The sequence below is a fragment of the Melozone crissalis genome, unplaced genomic scaffold (genome assembly GCF_028551555.1).
Source record: "Melozone crissalis strain CALT ecotype California unplaced genomic scaffold, PUWL_Pcris_2 ptg000023l_1, whole genome shotgun sequence".
Lineage (NCBI taxonomy): Eukaryota > Metazoa > Chordata > Aves > Passeriformes > Passerellidae > Melozone > Melozone crissalis.
In genome coordinates, this window is record NW_026535801.1 from 31,149,937 (window position 1) to 31,166,758 (window position 16,822).

At 39.2% G+C, this 16,822-nt stretch overlaps 1 protein-coding gene across 1 annotated transcript in view; it reads right to left on the minus strand.

Annotated features, from left to right (window-relative positions):
- MYLK (myosin light chain kinase) overlaps window positions 1-16,822 on the minus strand; it is a 138,159-nt gene that overhangs the window by 36,066 nt on the left and 85,271 nt on the right. Inside the window, exons 18-20 of the mRNA XM_054277776.1 lie at window positions 11,685-11,735; window positions 9,991-10,118; window positions 6,409-6,562 (exon numbers count right to left, since the gene is read on the minus strand). Coding sequence (XP_054133751.1) covers window positions 6,409-6,562; window positions 9,991-10,118; window positions 11,685-11,735 — 333 coding nt within the window. The remainder of the gene's footprint in view (window positions 1-6,408; window positions 6,563-9,990; window positions 10,119-11,684; window positions 11,736-16,822) is intronic.

Sequence of the window (16,822 nt, forward strand, 5' to 3'; positions counted from 1 at the left end):
ACATGAGTTTTCTCCTAAAAAACAGCAGAGGCAAGAACCCCATGGTAAAGATTTGTTAGTCCAGACTTTGAAATTTACACCTCCCCTGTAAAATACACTGCAGAGTACTCTCAGCAGATTGCTCCTCCTGACAACTCTGACAGAAAATGAAGTTATTTAAAAACTGCCCTTTTGAGACCTGTGGATAAAGTAGCTCACAAATACTGGTGGCCCAGAGCATCACTTTGTGCTCTTGGGGTAACTGAGGCATGGAAGTGTAAAATGACCTTGCCCAAGGACACACAGGAGAATGGAGCTGGGAACGAAACCAGAGCTTGCCACTCCCACGCAAATGCCCTCAGCACAAGAACATCTCCTTCTGCCACAGCCCTAATGGAACAAACAAATATATAATGCATTCTCAGGAGCCTTTTTCTAAACCATCTGCTCCTGAGCCTGAATCAACAAGCTGTTCAGATTACTCATGTGCTGCACATTAGGTATCTGCTTTGATAACTGACTGAATTGGTGCTCAAACCTGCCCGCTGAAAGGCACAGTACATTTTAGGAGTCTCCCTAGTAGGACTATCTGTGGATTAGTCTCCACTGGAGTGAGTTTCGGTCTTAGGAACTCCATGTTTGCATGGAGGAGTTGTGATTAATCATTTTTGAGTAACTAGGTAAAATATAAGAATTTTGTTGCAATTGTCAAGATATTTATTTTCTTCCTCAAAAACAAACTGAAGGTAACCATCATGAAAAAGTAACTGTGCATGGATTTCTACTGAAATTTCTCCTAACAGAAATGACATTGAAACTACATGGCCATTCAAGGGATAAACCTGGATTAGTGTGCCAGCACAGATGCACAGAGCAGAGTAAACTGGTTTTCCTCTACACATTTTTGTCTTTCTCTGAAAATTTCGTTTTGGTACAGCTGGAGAGCCACTATGCGTTAGTGGGAAGCTGACAGTGGAGGTTACTATACTCTTGAACTACAACAGCAGCAACATAAGACATCTCTTCCTTAACCATCAGTGTAGTTGCCCTTTAACCATAAAACCAGTGACAAAAATACTCCAGCAATCCAGAGGAATTTGAAAGGTTGAAGGTTACAGAGCGAATCCACCCACATATTCTTAAGAAATTCACTGCATTCTTGACCTGACTGTAAACAGGGAATCACATGGATACTGCAAGATATTATCTGATTCTTTTTAAAAAAAGAACTTCAGAACCATTCATATTTGCACTTCTGAGCTACAATATTTAGTGTCAAAATGTCTATGGATGTCTCATTTCACTGTCTGCTTCCCAGATGTCTGCACTTAACTTTTCCAGAGAGGGAGCACAGAACATTGGCCATTGGGTCCTCTCTGTCTGAGTGGTGAGCAGTGAGCCAGATTTCTCAGGCTCTCCCACCCTGTATTCACAGTGCTGAAAGGGTCACTGTGCGCTGCTGGTTTTGCTACCATGTTTCCTTGTAACAGAATTTCAAGGGAGAAAAAAAATTCTAAGCTTGTATACATGTGACTTGTGGAAGCAGAACCAAGCCCTTCATAGCAGCAATTAAAAATCCTACCATTATATTCAATGGCTGTTAGAGTTAGTGATGATCAGACCTTGTTCTCAAGTAAACTTGTATTTTCTCTGTGCTTGGAAAGACTGTGCTCAGACATTCTGCTACAGGCGTAAAAGTAACACCTTCCTCACAGAAAGTAACTTCCCCATCCCAAGTCAAGTATGGAATGGAGCAGAGGAGCAGATACTAGTGAATTCATGCTATACTACTTGCATGTGTCTGTATATGTGTGTCCTTGAGTACTCGGTTTATCACTTTCCAACAGCAGAGAAGGCTGCAAATCACAGTACATGCACCAACACTGAGAGTAATAGAACCACCATAACTTTTAACTTTAGGCCTCTCAGGGTCTAATGACATTGCTCTTACTCTTTTGCATATATCTACACCATAGAGCTTACTAATCACCATGATCCTTATATATGTGTGTGTGTGTGTATGCACAATACATATACACACATATATATATATATATATATATATATATAAACACAAAATACAACATCAGGAATAGTAAAGATCCCAAAGGATTTATAAAAGACAAACAAGGTTGGTCAAAATCAGGCCCCAGTTCAGTAGTTTGTGTGTTTCTAGTTCTGTCTTAAAAAAAACCCTAGAAGACAGCACTGATATACAAAGTATTCGCTACACACTGATGATCAAAAAGCTCCTGAATAGTAGGCATGGAAACGTGAAGCAATAAGCCCAAAAGCGTGTGGCAAGTTTGTGGCATAGCTGCAGAACAGATTATTTCTCTAATGCCAGATACCCTTGTTGAATTCTGTGTTATTCTTTGGACACTGTCATAGTACCCAACTTTAGCCAGTAGGAAAACCAAGTTTCTTTCTCAAAGGTGGTTACAGACCTGGAGCTATCACACAGCTAAAATGTTCAGAATCATAATTTTGATAAATATATCAAATACATCCAATAACTGGCATGAAAGGAATGCATATTCCTAGCTGTCAGTGTAAACTGAGGGCTCTACCTTGCCTAAATCAGTCATGTTTTACACTAAGCTCATCATTGGCTCATTTAACAGCTTTGGCAACACACGTCCACTTCCATCTGACACACTGTCTGCTATAAATCATTAGCTCAATCTCACATCAGGCTGTTTTGATTTTGGAGCAGAAACATGCTACAAAGTCTCCCTAGAGAGATCAGTCAGCTAAGGAAATTGCTTATTTAAGAGAGCTGATCATAACAGTAGAGAAGAGCTCAACACGGACATTTTGGGACCAGTCAACCCTTTCAAAGAAGACACTGCTTAACTTGGATGTCTCACAGACTTGCAGCTCTCCCAATATTATTAGTGCTTGTACAAAGTTACACAATGAGTCACAAGGCTCAGTCCTTGTGGCTGAGGGCTCTGTGGGCTGAGGGCTCAGCATCACACCATTATTTAAAAAGTCTCCTCTAACTTGTTTATGTATCAGTGCATTTGCTGTGTGGACTGCACACAGCTCACACTGAAGGCTGAATATAATGGACATTTTGTTCATTTTTATTTCATTAAATAAAATAAATCCCATATGATGAAGCTGGGCTTCTTTCAAGAGCATCCTTTCCCATGACTCAAACAGCATCAAATCACAAATTATTTAAATGCTTTTAGGTGTCAGAACCCTTGCACAGTTTAATTAAGACTGTAGTTGAGGCCCAAGTCTGACAGTTAAATTTAAGACTTTGGGAGCTAAATTCAAAGGAATGCAAAGTATCTTTGTTTCCCTAAATGTCATTATTAAAAATAATTTCTACAAATTGTACTCAGGTAGAATTTGCAATCTAGGAGTCAGAGTTTAAATCATAGCAGGATCATTTCTGATTTCAATCCTTGCAGATAAGCTCAATTCTTTGTCCTCTTATTGGAAGTTAAGTCAATAATGTTATTTTTTTGTGAAGAAAGGTCTTTGACAACTGCAAGTATAAAACCAAGATCCAGGATGGTCTTAAATATCCTCAGGAAGGTCTTTAGACCTTCTGTTCAAAGCAGGATCAGCTGTAAGGTCAGAGCAGATTGTTCAGATGCTTATCCAGTCTGAACTTGAATACCTCCAGGCATGGAGACTGTACAACTTTGTTGGGCAACCTGCTCCTTAACATGTGTTACAGTCCAAATTTAATTTGAGAAATGTTTATTGGAGTCTTTCACAGAAGAAACTTGCCCATCAGCATGAAGCCTTTGAAATCTACATGCTTGTAAGAGGTAATAATAAATTAAAAGAGGTAATAATTATTAATATTAAAGAGGTAATAATGATAATAAATTAAATACATATTTATTTCCATATTAATTTCATTTTATATTTTAAAAAATGTCTTTGATTTGCTAAAATTCAGAAGAGCCAAGCCTCTTAGCCCTTTGAGAAATGCAGCTCTGGGTCTGCTCAGACACGCTCCTCCAGAAAGCAAATGTTCTGTATTTTAGTTTCAACACATTCAAGGCTCAGTTGTGCAGTGTGGTCAGGCAGCAGTGCTTTGAGCACACAACACACACATATGGATGTGCCTTTTCTCAGTAAACTCACAGGGAGGCAGCTCACACAGAATTTAGAGGCTTTTTATAAAGGGCTGAGGCAAATAGAGCTGATCTCTAGCACCAGGACTTTCTCCACCAATGCCTGCTATGAAAGTGGGGTCAGGGCAGGGAGAGCAAGTTTCTTCCCAGTACTTGGGACGGTGCAGAGACAATGGGCAGGCAGGAATTTAGGACTAAGGATGAGCTTTGGTAGGCTCAGAAGTGCCAGGTTTTGCATATTCAGAGAAACACAGCTTCCCTATTTTGACTGACAAGCTTTAGAGAAAAGTACCTTCCAACTTCAGCGAACATTTGACACCTTTAAAGGTGCAAACAGTGTGAAGGATTTTATGTCATAGTGAGATTCTAACCCCCTTCCTATAAAGAAGACATTTTTGCTCCCTTTTCCCACATTTGTGAGTGCCCAGATGGAAGAATCTGGTCTTAAAATGCATGTGCAGCAAGCTAGGAGGCCTTGTCACGCCTTCAGCAGTGCTGACATCAGCGAGATGTCTCACTGAAGAGCTTGGCAATCGTACAAGATGGAATTTATTCTTTTTAGTTGGAAACAGAGATCTTGTCATCAGCCAAAACACATGGCAAACTCCTGCACATTGTAAGGATTCTTCACCCAACTCTCCCAAAAGCATCTCTGGGAATCCCACGGTTCTCTGGCACATTTCTTAGGGAAGAGCAGAGCAGGAGGCTGAGATGTAGCTTTATAAGGTTATAGAATTCAAAGACTTTCAAACCAATTAACTCCAAAGGAAATAAACCAGTGACTTATATAATAATGAGTCAAGGCTCACACAGTAACAAGATAATAGGAATTGTCAGCCTTGTGCAGCTAAAAAAATCCATCTTGCCCAATAACCTGCTACAATTATCTTCCTGCAGCAGTTGCCTGGGAAAGAGGGAAAAGGAGGGAAATATAAAGAGCAATTAATCTCCTGCCATTCTTCCAGCTGCTAATCAGCTGTGTTGGGGTTTTGCAGCCAAAACCTACACCCAGAAAAATGTATATGTTTATTCCAGGACCAGTGGTGTTAGTTTTTAACCTAGCTGTACTTCTGACCTGTACAACCCACTGTTGGGAGGGGTAGTACAATTTATCTATGCATCATTAAAAATACTGATTCTATTTTCTTCTGTTCTTGAATTCTCTGGCATGTTGCTGGAATTCACTTGATATTTATACTCATTCATCCAGTTATCTTTTAACTGCAATTAAAGCCACAGACTGGATTAAAGGAATTAATTTAAATAATCAGGAAGCCTCTAATGACAATATGTAGAGCAACATGCAACTGAGTCACATTCAGTCTGCTTCAGTGGATATTGTACCTGAAAATGAGTACATTAAAAAAATGAATACATTTTTTTAATGTACTCATTACATTTAATGAGTACATTTTTTTAATGTACTCATTAAACCTCGTATGGTATTCACTGGAGTGCTGGAATGAATCTCCAGTCCAACTTGGGTTAAAGGTATTTTGCCATAGGTTTCACTGGAGTCAGAAATTAATCTTAGGCCTGAGACATTCTTCTTTTGGCCATTTTTTGCCTTGCTCACACCCTTGTGGCTGTCAGTGCACCACCTTATGTGACAACCCCTCTGAAGCAGACCTATCCCACAGACTGATGTTTTAGCCAAATTGCATCTTGGCTTGCAGAAATTCCCTGGATTTCCCTGAAGCATCCCCACCATGGTGGGTTCCATTAGCCCTTTCAGAGCCAGATGTCACAGATCTAGATCTTGGCTGATCCTCACTAGGGTGCAGCTTTATCTGCAAATAAACTGCAACTGTCTGCCAGTCTGCATGTCTGTGCGGTTGTCCAGAGTCTCTGCAGCAAACCTGATGGCCTGGGAGTGTCACCTGACAAGGCTGCTTGAAGCTTTAAGATACCTGCGTAAAAGCCCACAGATGAAGGGTTCCAAAATATTTAAAACAGACTGTCTTTATTTGCTGCTTTCTGCCCCTGTGAAACAATGGACCATGGTAGGAATTTGAAATGGAGACATGAGCTGTTTTTATCTTGTGGGGGGATTTCTTTTTAAGCATGAGCTATTTTATCTATTTTATACCTTCATCACCATGGAATTAGGAATTTTTCCAAATAAACACAGTATAGCCCTACAGATCTTAACATATAGTCCTTAATACAATGTCACTATACATTTTTTGAAATACTAGTTCTTATTTCAGTCTTCTTACTTTAACTGATTATTTTATTTAACCTGTGGCATATCATTATATAAAATGCAAATGTAGGCTGATGTCTGAAGAGTAAGTATATAAATAAAATATTAATTTGGACTTACCAACAACTGTAAGGTTGACTTGTGCTTGTTTGCTGCCAAGTTTGTTCTCTACAACTAGGGTGTAGCATCCACAGTGTTCCTGCTTTGTTGATGATATTGTTAGCTTGCTGCTGTTTTCATCATTCTCAATTTTAATATATTCATTTTCTTGAATCTGCCAAATTGAAAGAAAAGTTATGTGATAGATTTCTTTGTACATGAAAGAGCTCAAAGCACAATACAATGTTATCATATGAGTGTTATTTGCAGATAACTCTATTACGGAAGTATGTCCAGCTGACAAACTGTGTAATCTACACAAATCATCTGGAAATGCAGTGGAACATTATAAGGGCTCCAGTCCTGCAAAGGCCACAGGGAGCACTGGTGTTGCTGGAACCCCACTAAGGAACAGGTGTGTCACTTTTTAACTTCTCTTTGACAGGCTGAAGGTGCAAACTGTGCAATTGCCAAAAGAACAAAGTTTGGTCTCACATATCTTAAAGAAACCACAGCGGAACAAGGGTTTAGCCTTAGCTCATTTGCCATCCCCCTCAGAAGCCCAACGTGCAGACCATCCCCAGCTGGGACTGCTGCCCTCTTGTTTTAACCAGCTTCATTCTGTGCTTCCACACAAACCAGGGTAGCAGTTTTTTGGGTTAGAACAACTGAAGACAATGTTATATGAAATAGAGATACAACACTACAGCTGTACAGAGAGACATTCAAAGAGCATATTGAGCTTTCCCATAGCATTTTAATTTTCTGGAGAAGCAAAAATCCAAATCTCTGCTGAATACCATAGGCATATTATAAACTAGTTTTTAATTGAAACAGAGCTATCATAGCATAAATGGCCGAGGTGACTTAGATTTTAATCTGCATTAGCTTGAGACATGACAGTTCTTTAAAAACCTCATAATGCTACCCTGCAATTACAGAAGCTGTACATTGTGTTCTTATGAAACAGACAACACAGTGTCAATGCCCTTCTTCCTCCCACCACTTCCTTCTTAGATAAGTGACTCTTCCAAGCCATTCTCAGAATTTAATTAAAAATGAAGGCTATTTAGCTTGCCTTATCTTGTCCCATATATTCAGAGAAGAAATCAAAACTTTAAGAAGAGGACTTTCCCTGCTCTTTCCTCAGTTGAGGAAAAACACATGCACTGCTTTCTGCCCAAAATTAACTTCAGAAAGATTTTCCTACCATGACTCAAATAGAAAGTTAGCAAATGGGATTATGTAGGGTTAAACTCTAGTGAAAGTTGTTCCACCTTGCCAACATACTTCTGAGATTCGAAACTGTTCCTTTATGCTTCATTAAAATTAGTCAAGGGGTGATAGTAGAACTAGATCTGCATTATTCAGAGAAAGCTTCAAAAGGATACAGAGAAAGCCCTAAAGGGATGCAGAGAAATCCTTGAAAGGATGCAGAGACAGCCCTGAAAGGATGCAGAGACAGCCCGGAAAGGATGCTCAGTGGTTTGCAGTGGCTGTGGGGAACATGGGTTGGAACTTTGGGATCCTGAAAGAAATTCACTGGTTGTAGTTGAGAAGCTTCAACAGCTGGCAGTGTTCAGTGATGGACTCAGCTGATGAAGTGGCTTTCCAAGGCTTTCCAAGGCTTTCCCTTTTTTTGCTCAGCACAGTTCCAGAACCCCTCCACTGCACTGCCATGGCATACAACAGTATGAGTCACAGATTCATGACATTCCCTTTCTAAAAGCAAAAGATACTCTTTTGGAATACCCAAAAGAGATAGAGAGGCCACTGTGGCTCTCCTGCACCTGAGGGGATGTGAGGAAGAAACACAGAGAGGAAGCTGCAGCAAACAGGAGCAGGGCTGGAATCACAACTCACCGCTTGCTGGATCAGCTCAAATAACAACTACAAGTAACTCCCAGTAAACTGTCAAAACACTTGGCTGGTTTTCACTTTTAGGACTGGGAATGGAACAGAGTTGAAATCAACCATAGTTATAGAAAAGGAAGAAATCCAAGTGTAAAACAATATCTGGTGAAGTGTAAGCAAAAAAAATAAAGCAAAATTATGGTGCAGCACAGGACACAGTAAGGGGCTCCCCTTTTAAATTAATAAATGAGAGACTGGTGCCCTCACTTGTCCTCCTACAGTGCTTGGTATCCTTCCTGAAGTTTTTTTTTTCTTTTGTACCTCATTCATCAGAATGAATAATTTAAATTTTTTTGTCATTTTAATGTATGATTTTGCAGTACTTCACTTTGTCTCAAGGTGGATAGCTAAAGAAGAAAGTATAAAGATGGTAAAAATAGCATTTTACAAAGGAGAAAAATACTCTGAATCTCAGGTTTTATGGATCTGATATCGGCATTAGGAGATGCTAATCATCACATATTAGCTGCTGTTATCACATAGATCATGCACATAAAAAAGGCCTTAAAATCCAGGTAAATAGGATTGGTGTATTCAACATTGAACTCAGAATTCTGCACAAACCAGAAACTCAGTTTTGAGGGGCACATTTTACCTAAATGTTAAGACAGAGCTTAGCAAAATCAAACACTGAATGTCAGTGAAGGTTCTGAGATCTATTTTTTGTGGAAAGCAGTGGTTAACTCCAGTCTTGAAGATAAAGAAATTTAAGGAAATATAAGAGTTCAGGAAAAAATAGCTCCAAATGACCTCTTTCCCCTAAAATAAGAGGTCATTTGGAGTTAGAAAGAATGGACTCTGGAATACCCTTTGCACTAACAAACTGTTTTGAATTCTTTCAATTAAATGCTGACATGTCTGGATTTAGAGTCTAAACTTCCTTCTAGGAGGAGATGTTTTTATTTGTGTTGTATAGAGTGCATGACAAGTTCAGAACGAAATAAACAGAACAGCAGCTACAGTAGATATTTATATTTGCTCTGTCCTAGCGTGACACTTCATCTTCCAGTCTGAACTTGCATATTGGGTTATTTGATTTAAAGTGATTTTAAACAGCTTTGTTAAAGCAACTCTCTTTAGACACTGTTCTTATGGACATGTGATATAGTTTAAAGATATTAATTCATGCAGAAGGAACTTTAAAACTAGAGAGTGAGAGCACTCATGGCATGGGTTTTTGGTGTGCCCTGTATGGTGACATTTGTGTTGCAAGACTCAAGTTTTTTATATGGTACTTTGCCCCTTTGACATAACTTTAGACCCAGCATCAACAAAGAAGATACATTTTCAAAGGAGAGAAATGTCCCCTGTGACAGACACTTTTCAGATACCTGCATCTTTCCCATCAGTTATCCTTTAATTCATGGTCTAAGACTTTTCACAAACAAACTATCATTTTTGACAGGAGGGGACAGGCAGGAAAGGGTCTAAACTGTAGCAAGAAAGATTTAGGTTTGGCATTAGGAAAAAAATTCTAACCCTATGGCTATATAATAATTTGTGAATGGAGGTTGTGAAATCTTCATCAGTGAAATGTTTTTAGTAGAGGTGAGGAGAACATCTGTAGGAACAAGATGGACTTTGCCAGTCTCTCAGGAGGGGAGATGCAAAAATGGGAGATAGTCAATGGTGTTCCTTTCCAGCTCTGTTTTTTCAATGGTTGTTAAAAGAAGCCAGAAAACAATTTACCTGCTTACGGAATTTCATCCAGGTGCAAGTTATGGGTGCTGTTCCCACCACCTTGGCAAACAATTCCACTGATTCACCTGCACGGACTTTTCTGTCTTCTGGGAACTGAGTAATCTGAGGAGGAGCAGCTGAAGGGAAAAATAACAAATTAAATAACCCTTTAAATGACCCTAAGTTTTCTTAAAATTCAAAACACATACATTTCTCTGCTCAGCTGTTTCACAGCAGCATTTGAATTTCAGATTAGCTGTTACTTGTTGCTTGCAATGAAAAAAAATTGGTGGATTTGGTAATTCTAGGGGAGTGAAGCAATAACAATTTACCGATCCAAAGTTTGCTCATGCAAGACCAAGGTACAGACATCCAAAAGACAAAAACATTGGCACCCATCACCAATTCCAAATATACAGTTTGTGAAATTTTGTTGTGGGTTTTTCAGAAAATCTTTTTCTTTTGAACTTTGCATATTTGAAGAATGGCTCCTTCTTAACAATCTGCATGTGCTGAGGGGGTCTGCAAACCTGCTCCCTGATGTCACCAAGAAAATTCAGAAAATTTAATACTCAAGATCTGCATATAGTTATCTCAGTAGCCAGATAAACATTATGTGGCACAGAAACACCATGAGAGACCAGGAAGGAAATTGATGTCTTTCTCCATCACAATAAATTTTGCCATGAGCAATGATGGATCTTTCTGTATTACGGTGTTTCTTTTAAACCTTGCAGTCCCATTCATTCCCCTCTATTAATGAATGAGGCATTCCTCCTTCTGTTCCCTCTCACTGCCTGAGTATCAATAGATGGCAGAACATCTCCTGCTAACAGTGCTCCTGCCTGGCTCTCAGCTGTGCTGCTGAGTGTCAGACCCCTGATAGCTGCTAAGCACAGAGGCCAGAAATATCATAGGCTGGACAACTCCAGGGTGAAACCAGTACCGCTGCTTATAAAAGCAGCATGATAAAAAAATTATTCTTTTGTGTGTGTATTGAAGGGGGCAGACTTGAGGACATATTGACAGAAATGGTAAGAGGCATTCCCTAGTATTACAATGACCTCACTGCCAAATGTAACGTTCTTTACAAAGCACAGGGCTACTGGGCATGAAAAAAGTGCTTTCTTTTCCTTTTTAAAGCAATTAAAACAAAGTGGGTTCCCTCTGCTCTAGACTTGACCTTTTAGAAGTGTTTTTGTTTTGAAAATATCTGAAGGAAGCTAGGCTGAGGTGTATATCTGGCTTAGAAAGCAGCTTGAACAGTTTAAAGGTCTGGTGAAGTTTTAAGACATGGAAAAGAGGTTCCTATAGGGGAAATCTCCTTGCAACTTTAAATATAGTGCTTTGCCTCAAAGACTGGAAACACACCAACAGTTTACCATAATGCCAGTGATGAGGAAAAGTAGAATCTATCACCTTCTCTGTGGTACCTACTCATGCAGAGGATTCTGTGATACACAGAAAAAATTCTTTCACAGAAAGCCAGAAAGCTATGCAAAAGGGCATAAGTTACACACTACTGACACTTTGTAGGATCTTGCTATAGTCCATCTGAGAGTAGCTTCTTTGGATGCTCATAATTTAATTCTTAGTACAGTGTTAACAAGTTGGGCTTACCGACCATTTAATCACACAGGCAAACAAACTTAGTAGGCAAACAGCTGCACTGGTAAATGTGGGTGACACATGCAACAAATTACCTGCTTTTGGAGGAGTCTTTGGAGCTGGTTTCTTCTTCACTGTTGCTTCACCTAATTAAAAACAAACAAACAAAAAACCAGGTGAATTCAAAGGCAAGCTCTGCAAGGAACCGGACTAACCACAAACATCCATAGCAATGCTTTGTTGGCACTTGAAAATAAAATATGTTCTTCCAGCATATTAAACTAAAGAATTAAAAATACCTTTAAAAAACACTTTTATTATTCTGGATGATCCTCAGAATATTCAGAGTTGAAGATGGAACTTTTAAGAGAATCAAAGAAATCTTCTACACTTCTCCCACAATCTGTAATCATCCATTCCTTACAGCAGTTTAACAGGTGAAATACTGGGCCAAGACCCATCTCATACTGAATTTCTGCTCAGATTTCCAGCATAATCAATGCTGAATGATCTCAGTTAAAAGTAGAGTAGTTAACACCATGTGCTGCTTCTCATATCACTTGTGAGCTCACAAAGAAACAGCTATATACCAAAAGTATTAGCACCACCCCTTTGCCTCATTCTCTTCATTAAGCAGGGACAACTTTTTGCTATATTCTCAAAAGTAAATGTCATAGCTGCAAAAATATGGCTTAGAACTTGAAATTTGGGTCCATAAATTTTTGGAAGACAATGTTCTACAAATTGTGTAGGGTAAGTAAAAGAACACTAGAGAAAATGGCTAATAAGTATTTTTCACAAAACTAGAACTAGAGGCCACCCAATTAAATTACCAGACAGCAGGCATAAGAGAAACACCAAGTTAAATATAACATCCATAATCTACCCTCACAAACAAGTAATGTTTTACAATACAGAAACACAAACAGGTTCAAAAGGACAGATTCATAGGAGTTATGTATAGTGGTGGCCATTAAATGCAACAGTCTGGATGCCTTCAAACCACTGAATTCCAGAAGTGAAGGAGCTCATTCCTTTTACAGCACTCTCTTTTTGCCTGCTATTCTAAGCATCGTGGTCAGAGAATGGCCTCTGCTGTGAAAGAACATTTCTTATTTTCTTATGCTCAACTAGGCAGCCTGATTGAAGTAGCCTGGCTTTTAAGATGTTATTGCCTCCAACGGAAGCAGCATGTGCTAAGTGCTTTTGAGTATCTGGCAGACTATACAGAGGTGCCTAGTGACAGTCATAACAGATGCAAAAGTTTTGAATATTTTGGTCTCTTCTCTTCTCTTCATTTAGTTATTTCCAATTAGAAAGACACTGAGCAGCAAAATATCCCCCAACTTCACGAGACCAATAAAACCAGTTTTTTGATTTTAAGCCTTTTGGTTGCAGCAAACTACAAGCTGTGCATGATACCCTGGAACACATCATGTGATGCTCCATGAAACTCAGGAGCCATGAGTTGCAAAACCACTGTAGGAGTCTAATGCTATGGCTCAAACAACAGACAGATTGATTCTTAGAATAATTGGAGATAGTAGGGATGTGGTATAGGATGTGAAAAGATCAAACTACTTAAAAAAATATCTAATGGCTTAGCTGTCAACACCAGTGTTTATTCAGTTTATTCTGAAAAACTTTATGCAGTGAATACAGAAAAAAATTTTCCACCTTCTTTCCATTTTTTAGTAATTTTCCCTAAAAGTATGCTTGGCTTTTATATGCTCTGAATTTATTGATTTTTTTAGCAACCAGAAGCACAAAAACGGAGAGGTAGGATGTTCTCACAGTACTTATGGCTGAGACAAAAAAGAATAGTTGGATATTTCCCAAAGAAGCCTTTCTTTGACAAGTGCCAGCCCAACAGAACTAGTTAAAGGTTTAGATGAGTACTTGTGAGGTGTTTATCCCTGTATTACCGGACTACCAGGCTGTAAGCAAGATATCTGTCATGCCACATCTTCCATGGGGACTTAGCCCTCTTTAAACTGAGGCCTTCAAAGAGCACAACTACTCATGAAAGGGGACACATTACTTTTGGGCCACCAACAGAGCGACATGCACCCTGGCTGCTGTGGTGACAGCAAATGTATTTCTACAGCCTCTTTCCTGCCCGAGTTGTACAAGCCAAGGCAGCAAGTGGAGTTTTCAGAGCAGCTTTCCCCTTTGTCCAGGTGTGGTCACACCCTGAGCTGAAACTCTTATTTCAGGTTGGAGCTATATTATGAGGATGAAACTATGTGTATGATCAGGTGCCAGCTGTAAGGCCTGTAGAGTCTGGCCTCTCATCTGTACTTAAACACCCCTATTAATGGAAAAAACCCATTAGTTACTCATTAGATGCATAACCCCATGTAAACTCACTCAGTTACATGGTTTAGAAACATGTAAACATTTTTGTTTGTGCACGTGCTGTATTCAACATCAGACTCTGCTCTTCTCTAAACTGAAATGAAATAGCTTTTGGGTCTCTCTTCAGAACTGCAATGGCTTTTAATAAAAGCTACAATGACAGGAATTTGATTGCTTCTACACTCCATTAAGCCTGATATGAACAACGAGCAACAAGAATGAAGAAAAAGCGCCATTTGTCAAGTGCCATCTCGGGCTGCAGATACTGTTGCTATTTTTCAGGGGAAAAAAAAAGCAAATTCCTGAATCCAGCATGATTTTCACTCAAAGATAACCTCTTGGCCAACACAGTGTACTAGCTGCAGTACCTTAGTTAATAGGCAAGGTGCATGCACACTGGAACAACTATGCTTAAGCCAGTTTAAAAGACTCTCACCTCAGGGAAGACTTCCATAGCAGCAAAGTAGAGAACATGAACTCATCACTTCATTCTGCTAGGGCACTGCCTTTTATATGTAGGTACATTTTTGGTTTTGGTTTAAATTTTAGTTTTTACCCACCAGGACATTATATTCACTAAACTGAGGATATACAGACTGTCACTGGACTTCATCAAACCATGCAAATTGCCAAGGGTTGCTGGAAGGTCTGGCTGAATATCCTGTTTTGCAGACACAAATATCCCTGAGCAGAAATGAAAGGCTGGGGCAGGGTGGAAGGGGATGAGTACAAGGACAGGTCTCTGGCTCTATGCAGCTGGCTTCTTTGCCTGATAGTGTACACCCCACTGTTCATAGATCTTCCTTAAGAATACTAGCTCATCTTATGCATTGCTTTGAAATGCAACATATTTTTTCCAAAGGCTGCTGGAGACAGTTAGTGAAAAAAAATCTAGTAAGATTACTCAAAGTTGACAAGGTCAAATGATTGTTTTCATTAAAATATTTGAGCCTCTTGGAAATGTTAGTTCAAGTCTGCTTCTGATGCCTTTTTTTTTTTTTCTTAAAGATGGTTTGTCTTAGTTTTGGTATTTACATTGAAAAGGGCCAATGCTGAAAATCAGCCTGGAAGTAAAAGGACTAATATTTCCCCCTTAAATGAATCTGCCTTCTAGAAACAACATAAACATTACAAGGCAAGTTTGCCTTTTACAGAACTTGTTTTTGAGTGGGGGGACATAAAGCAAAAAGAGGAAAAACCCCACCCAGGCTGGTAGGTGCCAGACATTTGGTTGTGCCCTTCCTTGCCCTGATGGTGCAGTCGTGAGAGCAGATATGCTCAGAAGCCTCCCTCTTTCTTTTTTGCTTCCCTTTTTTGGAATTTTACTAAAAATAGGAATAGCCCTCCCCTGAAATGGCTCTCTGCACAACTTGCTTTCATAAAGCATGAAGGAAAACTCTTAGGATCTGAAAAAAACATCAGTACTCAAGATAGTATTTCCAACCAATCCATAATTCCTACTGTCTTCCCTGAGGGACATGCCTAAATTTATGTGCATGTCTTCTGCAGTGATGGATTTCAGCACCTGGTAAACAAGTACAGTTAATACCTAACTCCATTAGTATAAGGAACAAGACCTATCCCTTGTCTGCTTGTGAAACAGCCTCATTTTAGCTCAGGAGAGAAGAAGGGTTAATGACCTACCTTCATACAAAAAAAAACATTTTACCCTCATGCAAAACATGCCAAGATTTCATCTTGAACTAAATTGGGTTTTTTCAGCATTTTCAGAGTTCAAGAGAAACTGAAAAAAGAAGTCATGTCTGTAATGTGTCAGACACCATGGTAAGAAGAATATTTATGGAAAGCCAAGATTCAAGTATCTGCTCCTTCTTCCCCATCTCCCTTGGATCCTTCAGGCTTGTGGGATGTGAGATCATGAGGTCTCTCTCTCCCCCATGAAAATGAAACCCTGGGGGTAGATATCCGGGTCTGAACCAAAAGTGACTGCTCTCTGTCAACTTTCACCACTGCCAGCTTTGCCAGAAAGAGTGGAATGACTGAGAGCTAGAAGTACAGAAAAAAAGGAAACACTTGGCCTTGTGTTCAAAGTAGTCAATTATTCTGTTTCTCCCTTGCTTCTGGCACAGACCTAGTTGATGGTACAAAAACTCTTTACAGATTTTAGCACAGACGAGATGAAACAGGAGAAAAATGATGGCTAAAAGTGTAGCAGAAAGTTTATTCATACATTCATGAACCTGTGCTAATTGCTGGAGAGGAAAATGACAAATACAATGCACTGAACACACAGTTTTCAGTAGCTTGAAAACTTCATCAAGATTTTGAAGTTTAAACAGTTTCATTTCATTGCATGTCAGAGGGCAAATTTCTCATAGTGTTTCCAAATAACTGTTTAGTATCTAAATACAATGAACCAGAAAGCAACTCTGTCTTAAATTTGATGACAAGCAGAAATTAGAAAACTTAATCGCATGCAAATCAGTAACTTGAGTTTGTGTGCTTCATAACGGTTTAAAGCTTTTATTTTTTTTTCATTAAAAACAACTGTCATTTTGTTGCAACATCCCGTATTTAGTTTCTAAATCATGCAGAGATTCTCCTCTAATTGAGACATATACAGCCTCTGCCTTCTGAAAACAAAAATAAAACCCAGGAAATACTCACTTTTGCAGTCACGAGAGAGCTAGGATATATCACCACACTCAGAGCTTCAATAATATGACCTGGTACACTGAAAATAACTCAGTATTTGAAAACAGCTCAGCTGAAGGAATAAACAATTCCATAGCAGTTTAGTAGCACTGTTCTTGAGCAACTTCTACAATTAAAGCAAATCTGAGCAGTGCAGAAGAGATCCAGTATCAAACAGAGCTCACAAACAACCCAGGCCATGCAAAATGCTCTAAGAGCT